Source organism: Taudactylus pleione, unplaced genomic scaffold (genome assembly GCF_031769625.1).
Source record: "Taudactylus pleione unplaced genomic scaffold, aTauple2 ptg000214l, whole genome shotgun sequence".
Taxonomy (NCBI): Eukaryota; Metazoa; Chordata; class Amphibia; order Anura; family Myobatrachidae; genus Taudactylus; species Taudactylus pleione.
Genome location: NW_028284616.1, coordinates 7,892,484 through 7,899,873, shown reverse-complemented (window position 1 = coordinate 7,899,873; position 7,390 = coordinate 7,892,484). Strand labels below are relative to the sequence as shown.

The window sequence follows — 7,390 nt, the reverse complement described above, 5'->3', positions numbered from 1 at the left end:
CAATTCGATCTCGTGTTCGTTTTCCATTTGGTTTGCAAACCGAATGTTAGTAAATTAAGGGATCCCATAATCTTCTATGGGAAAACATCGATGTTTTTCAGAAATTCTAGTTTTTCTGTCCGATTTGGGCTTTAGTAAATCCCCTCTAAGAAAATCGAACCAAAATCGAATGGCAAATCGAACAGAGAGCCTGATTCTGACCCGCTCGCAAGCGCTGAGTGCTCGCAAGTGGGTCGATGGTGCCCATGTGCGCATGATAGAGCCAAAAGCACTCCTGGGCTTGCGGCAGCGAGACCCTACCGCAGGGTCTCGTCGCAAGCACGATGGTGGGCGTGCCTGCCCAGACGGAGGCGTCCCCATGGGAACGCCTACCGTCTGGGTCCGGCCCCACTGACATCACTAGTGATGTCAGTGGGAGTGCTTTTGGCTCTGATAGAGCCAAAAGCACTCCTGGGCTTGCGGCAGCGAGACCCTACCGCAGGGTCTCGTCGCAAGCACGATGGTCGTGATGGTCTTGACCATCGCGACCATCACTTTGGCCGCTCGCTATAGCTGTGGGTAGTCACCCACAGCTATGCGAGCGGCCAGGAGGCCGCTCCATAAAGGAGCAGGGAAGGCCCTGATTCAGAGCGAGCGCTCTGTCAGAGCGTCCGGCTCTGAATCAGGGCCAGAAAACAAAATCAAACCATTGCAAATATACAACCAGGTTCAGACTAGCCCACAGGGGTACAGGGAAATTCCTGGTGAGCCCCACTGCCTGAGGGGCTACCCCCTCCTCTAGACTCAGGTTCAAGACTATGTACCCATATTTTACATTGTTACTCTATTGTGCTAAATTATTATACATATGTTACATTATACTGCATTCCCAGAATTATGGTGTGTATTCACTATAGTTCATTGCTGCACTATCAGTATTCATGCCCAGTCCCATACTGCGACCTACTAATAAAGTATCACACTATTGTATTATTTTTTGTGTGTTCTAAATTCACTCTGTATCAGAATACAGGGGAGACCGAGCAGTCCATATTCTTCAATCCAAATAAAACTGCATATGTGGAGAATACTTTGAACTGTGGTCACAAATGTACAGATAAGCTTGACATCTTTGTCACGCTGGCACTCGCATACTTAACACTTTATATATTGCTTCCAAAATTATTACTCTGCATACTCCACAGAAGACAAACATAATTAATAACTAGATTAGTATTTTGCAAAGTACATTGGTTTGGCAAATGCATAAATATTAGAACAGGTTATAAGATATGAATGGCAAACCAAAAGGTGAAGTTATTCCGTTTTGATAATTGTATGAGATCTATCAAACCATAAAGTGCAGGGATGACCATTGAGCAGGTACTACTTAGCAAAAGTCCTCTTTATTGGCAAACTGAAAAAAAGTGTTGTTAGGTTCTCATTTGTATTGTTTTAATTGTTATACTATGGGAATGACCATCATGAAAGCTACTATAACACTTGCATATCATTTTGATTTAAACATGTTTTACATAAAACCAACAGTATAACACCCCACAAATAAGGCAAAAAACTATTGATAGTTACAAATTTGTCCCTTAAAGCTGCTGTAGCACGTAATACGATCATACAAGATTTTACTAAGAAAGTGGTTCTCCATTCCAACCCTCAAGTACCCCCCAGCAGGTCATGTCTTCAGGATTTCTATCTGTAGAAACTGGTGGATTAATAATACCCCTTTTACACCGGAGCTAAAACCCGGGTTATTGCAGGGTTAACCTGGGTAGCTCCTTTGTGTAAAAGGGGAGAGGGTTGGATCGCCGGGTCGAGTGACCCGGCAATCTAACCCAGGTAACTTGCAGGGTTTAACACGGGCATAACCCGTGAAACCCTGCAGTGTGAATGGCACGCTCCGGGTCATGACGACCTGGAGCGCGCCGCATGCCGGCAGATTGGTCCGGCTTCAGTGGCGCTTGGAGATGACATCATCTCCAAGCCCTCACTTCAACACCAGAAAAGCCAGGTCTATGCAGACCTGACTCCGGTGTGAACGGCGCCAACTCGGGAATGTCCTGGGTCGCCGCGCTGGCTGAATTCCGGGGGTCAGACCCGGAATTTAGGTGGAAAATGGGTATTACTGACCTAGTAAAATAGATTAACTCACATGTGCCTGAATAGAGTAGAGTATGGGTATTACTGACCTAGTAAAATAGATTAACTCACATGTGCCTGAATAGAGAAATGCACAAACCATGAACTGTTGGGCGCACTTGAAGACTGAACCACCCTACAAAGGTGTCCGTATAAAGCTGGAGCCCAAGGGGCTGCTCATGCTGCCAATTTACCATTCCTCTTGGAGCTCTGGGCTAAAACCAGGGCTTGTAAGAGACTGAGGTTGGTCCTGCTACTCACCTCCTTGTGCCACTAATTTAAGTTGGTTTAGCTTAATTGATTTTCCAGGGCCGCATTACATGCAGCAGTCCCCAGGGAGTCCACTGGGGAAGATGCATCCTATGTCATAGTGCAGCTTTAAAATACATCTTGAGCATATTCATCACTGGAATAAGAACTGCAAGAAATCCATAAAATGACCTGGTAGACAATCCAAGTAAATAGCACACTGGGCACTAATTTGATGTAACTTTCAAGGCACTACACAATGGTAGTACCACCCTGCCATGTCTATTTATTTATCATGAATGCCAACATTTTTAAAGTAGATATTTGCCACATGTTCTGTACAAGAGGTACGAGAGCCGTGCGTGTCATGTGATAACCGGTCACCATCCACATCTTGATCTGCAACATATCAGCATTGTTACATATTAATTGTACACTGCATCCCCTTTAGGTAAACAGCACATGCTATTTATGTGCCGCAACGCTGATCCTTTCAGTCTGTCAACAATTTCATCAATCGATCTCCAAATTGTTCCCTCCATTGTCCCTGTGAGCAGCTTGCTCACTGCTTGGGGCCAAGCATATCGAGATGATAAACCACAATCCTTCCAAAGAAATCTGTACTGCTTGGAAAAGAGAGACGTAGCTTTTCAACACATTGCTCTGTAAAAACAAATTTGTAAAGCTGAGACGTTAAGGAAGACTACTTAAGACTGTATGCTATATTCTACCTTTATAAACACTTTTTTCGAAAGTCAAGGTTGAACAGGTTCCGTAATGAGGCAAATAGTTAACCCAAAAACTTCCTGCTGGTAAAGAACTTTCATTTCTAGAAGTATATATATGTAATCACTGTGGCTCTGTAGCTCCTTTACCCAAAAGAAAGAGGAACTTTTTAAGATTATTACCAGACCAACAACTTTGATAGTTTGTTATGCTTCCTTTAAAAATCGAGAATAACTTCAATTCTATGGGAAAATAATTTCTTTCATTAAATACATGCTTTGTTTTATTTTTTAATTAAAATATATAGAATTTGGTAACAACTGTATCAAAAATAGTGCAGCCCTATGTTATCTGAAAATGTGTTGTCTCCCGTGTATAGTTTAGGGAACATAATTATTAAAAATAAGTAGTTACTTGCAAATTTTTCCATTGCTTTTTTTTTCTTTTTAAATTTTCCTAAGTTATTATTTTATTTATGTTAAAATCAAAGGGACATACAAACTTGTAGGGTGATCACCAGTTAGAATACCACCACGAATACCCAGAAGCGGGCATCCTGCTGAAGGCACAGGTTACACAGCAAACTAGTGAAATATATAGACTAGGACTAGGTTAACAACACCATGTTACTGGAACTAGGTGCATTGGCAATCCAGTTCTAGAAATAATACATATACCAATTTGCTGTGGCTAGTACAGAGGTTCCCAAACTCAGTCATTACAGTCCCAAACTCAGTCATTACAGTCCACGTTTTAAGGATATCCCTACTTGAGCACAGGTGACTTAATTTGTACCTCAGTCAATTTGATTTAACCATTTGGAATCAAGCAAGGATATCCTTAAAACCTGGACTCTGATGGCAGAGTTTGGGAACCTCTGAGCTAGTACAGTAGATAAAAAAAAAAGGTGCAAAAGGCTGCTTGGTGTAACATAAAATTGTTAAACTTTGTCAAAGGATGGCAACACTGAGGGGTCAATTCTATTCCATGTGAATGGTGCGAGTTGCTGTTGCAACAGTGTTAAAGCGCAGGCACGGGCTGGCACCTCGCACCCTTCGCGGCCCGCTCCAAGCCCTGATTTCGCTGAATTTTGCTCGGAGCCCTGTGGGGCTGCAAGCAATTTTCAGCGAATCCGGGCTGCCGTGAAGTGCGGCCATTGCAGCAATGACTTGCACCGGCGAGATCATCGTGGCTAATTGGATCGAGCCCTGAGTGGCTATTCCCATTACTGGCCTCAGGACTAATCTGTCACATACGTTGCACAGGCAATTTTTTATATCATGAGTACAAGGAATTATTCTCCCCACCAATAGAATAAAAATGTTTGTATACAAGTACAATTTTTTGGGGTATTGAAGAGGTAGCATACCGAACAATGCGGAAAGGAAAAGACCCAAGGAATAGAATAGGAAAGAGTACATAAATGTGTCAATAATGTAAATACATTGTGGAATAAGAAGCGTACAACTGCCATGCTAAAAAGGATATCTGAAGGGCGTTAATATCTTCTGGATAAAATTCTGCTATTTTCACCAATTGTTCATCTTTAAGGCATCCTGCAAATAATGATAATCAATTAAAATGTCCCTGCAATTGTTCCAATTATATATTAAATTTAACTGTATCTAAGATGGGGCTAGAACTGTAGTCACCTTCTAAAATGCAGTTTCTGCTGGAAAATCCACCTTGGAACTGTATTTGGATCTCAGAGACCCAGAGTTTCTGTGGGAATTCCAGTGCAATCCACTGAGATGATCCCTGAAATAAAATCATTGCATATTTATCAAGCTATGAAGTTTCCTGATAAATATAGAGATGCTTGATTACAGTCATTACTACTACACATAATACAGCTGAGAAAAAGAATAGAGGGGTCAGAATTGTATCACAGTCTTAACAGATAAGCCAGGGACTAGAAGCATGGGAGAGCAAGGTGAGTGGTGCAGATAATTCATAACATATTCTACACACATTAATAGAATAACAATTCCAACAAACAACCTGGTGCCCACTAAATGCAAGTCCTGCAATAGCCATAAACATCTTTCTGACCTACTATAAGAGTACCTACTATTACCCCACCAAATGCCTTCAATGATTGTACCTGATCAGAGTTCCAGCAGGTTTCATCCTTGTGGTCAAAGAGGAACTGTTTGCCGAACTGTTTGACATCTCGGTGGAGTACTGAGCTTACCCTGTGGAGTGACCACATCATTAGGGACAATTCAGACGCACTCCAAAGAGTTTAACAATACCAATGGGCTAATACAGCGTAACTATTCTACGGAAAGCGAAATAAGTCACACAAGTGCAACCTCACCTGCTCACAGTTCCTGCACACAGCACTGACTCCACCATGCTGTCCCCGCTGCGGCTCACTCTGTGCTGTACAGGCACATACTACTGTATTAAAAAGAATGATGCCATAAAGCATGACACGCATTGCATGCAGTGTATCGTAAAGTACCGTCATCTGCATTCCAAGCCTCATGTCCAGAGTCATTTGCATGTGTAACCTTTCATTGGTTAGAAAAGCCCCATTCAGGTTTTGTACTCCTATTCTAGATAATAATCTGCATGTGTCCATCAGAGGGCAGCAGAGTCACGTAGTTTGTTTTTAAGACACTTTAAATAAGGCAAGAAAACTATGGTGATTAGATAGAGATAGATTAGATAGATAGAAAAAAATATATATATATATAGATATATAAAGATATATATCGTAGGTAGATAGATAATATATAAATATATATCTTAGATAGATAATATAATTATATTTATATATAGAGAGAGCGAGAGAGTGAGAGAGAGAGAGAATATATAGATAGATATTTAAGTCGCTAGGCTGGCTAGCACTGCTGTATCTCCATGAAGATGTAGATAGCTGGTACATTCCCTGTAACCACAGTAGTGGCTGCGGGTTAAGTAGAACAAGAGTTTTAATTGGAAATGCCTTGTAAAAACCTTAGAAGCCATGAAAAAAATTCTGGTAGATGTAGAACAAATAATGTCCCATTTCTCCATTAAAAGGCCTGATAGCCCCTGGCATTTCGCATGTTTTTAACACTGGTAAAAATGCATGGCCAATTTAATGGCATTTGACATGTGTTCTTAGTTTTTACTAGTATTAAAAAGATCATTGTAGGCATTCCCTAACCTTTATAAACGTGATGAGTTTCAAGAACTGGATTACATGGAACGTAACACTGGTTAAAACTCCAGTAAATATGGTGGCACTGAAAAGCATGATTTCTAGTGTCAGACCTGTTTACATGTGTTTTATTAGCTTTAAAAAATGGCAGCAGTAAAGAGCCTATAGTCCTATTTTATTCCTCCCTTAGATCTGATGATGTTTGTAGCTCCATCTCTAAGTGCTGGTGGTCTAGTAAAGACTCAGGGCTATGTTTACGTAGCACCACCCTTGTGTTCTTTTTCACTGAATGGGAGTGACGCTTTAATTTTCAGCTCCAACCCGCTGAGAAGGGGTGGCGCTTCATAAATATAACTCTCAACCCTACAGATTGACAGCTGCTACAAAGAAGATACATCTCTGACTGCAATGAGTGATCCCTAAGTGCAGTGAATCATCTTATTCTCTCGGCTCTATCTGGCTGGTGGATTGGTCATAGAGTGGGATTTTTAAAACAAAAAAGGGGGATATTTATCAAACTGTGGTTTTTTTTTTTGTAAGGAGCGTGGCCTCGCTTCCTCACATTAGGTCACACTCCTTGCCAGTACCCGGGCCCAGCCAGGCTCTCTACAGTCCTGGGAAGCACAAACCGTTTTAGCAAATTACTCTGCAAAAAAAACACTTTGAAAGAAAGACACAGAAATCTTATCAGGGGAACAAGACATAGAAACAATGTATACTACATTATTCCTCATAAAAATGGCAGTGTCATTCCGAGCAAATCTCAACCTGAGTTATATATCTATGAAGATGGAATTAATGCTTTCTCCCAATAGGATTAAAAGGGCTTTACATTTACTGTACATTTATCAAATTCTCAGACTGTAGAACTAGAGGACTGAGTAGCAAAGGTAGACATGATGGATGCTTACCTCTACATTGTAATTTATGATATGTCAAGAATATAATCTTTGTCATGGATGGATTAAGGTGTGGGGGAGTTCCCAGAGCAACTAACTTGTGGGGGCTCCTAATAAAATTCTCAATATGATATGCTGGCTGTCACGATCCTGACATGTTTTACTATATGTCCTGTGACTTACATCTGCAACCTGCTCTGCAGGTCAGGATATCCATATTGCCTGCAGGCTG

The 7,390-nt window shown here is 41.3% G+C and overlaps 1 protein-coding gene across 1 annotated transcript; it reads right to left on the bottom strand.

Annotated features, from left to right (window-relative positions):
• Positions 1 to 1,366: 1,366 nt before the first annotated feature.
• On the bottom strand, positions 1,367 to 5,537 carry NR2C2AP (nuclear receptor 2C2 associated protein). Its single transcript, XM_088478524.1, has 5 exons — positions 5,429 to 5,537; positions 5,213 to 5,303; positions 4,761 to 4,866; positions 4,597 to 4,664; positions 1,367 to 3,061 (listed from the first exon to the last, which is right to left on the bottom strand). Exons 1-5 carry the CDS (start codon positions 5,464 to 5,466, stop codon positions 2,945 to 2,947), a joined length of 420 nt encoding a protein of 139 aa, XP_088334650.1. The 5' UTR covers positions 5,467 to 5,537; the 3' UTR covers positions 1,367 to 2,944.
• Between the last annotated feature and the right edge of the window lie 1,853 nt (positions 5,538 to 7,390).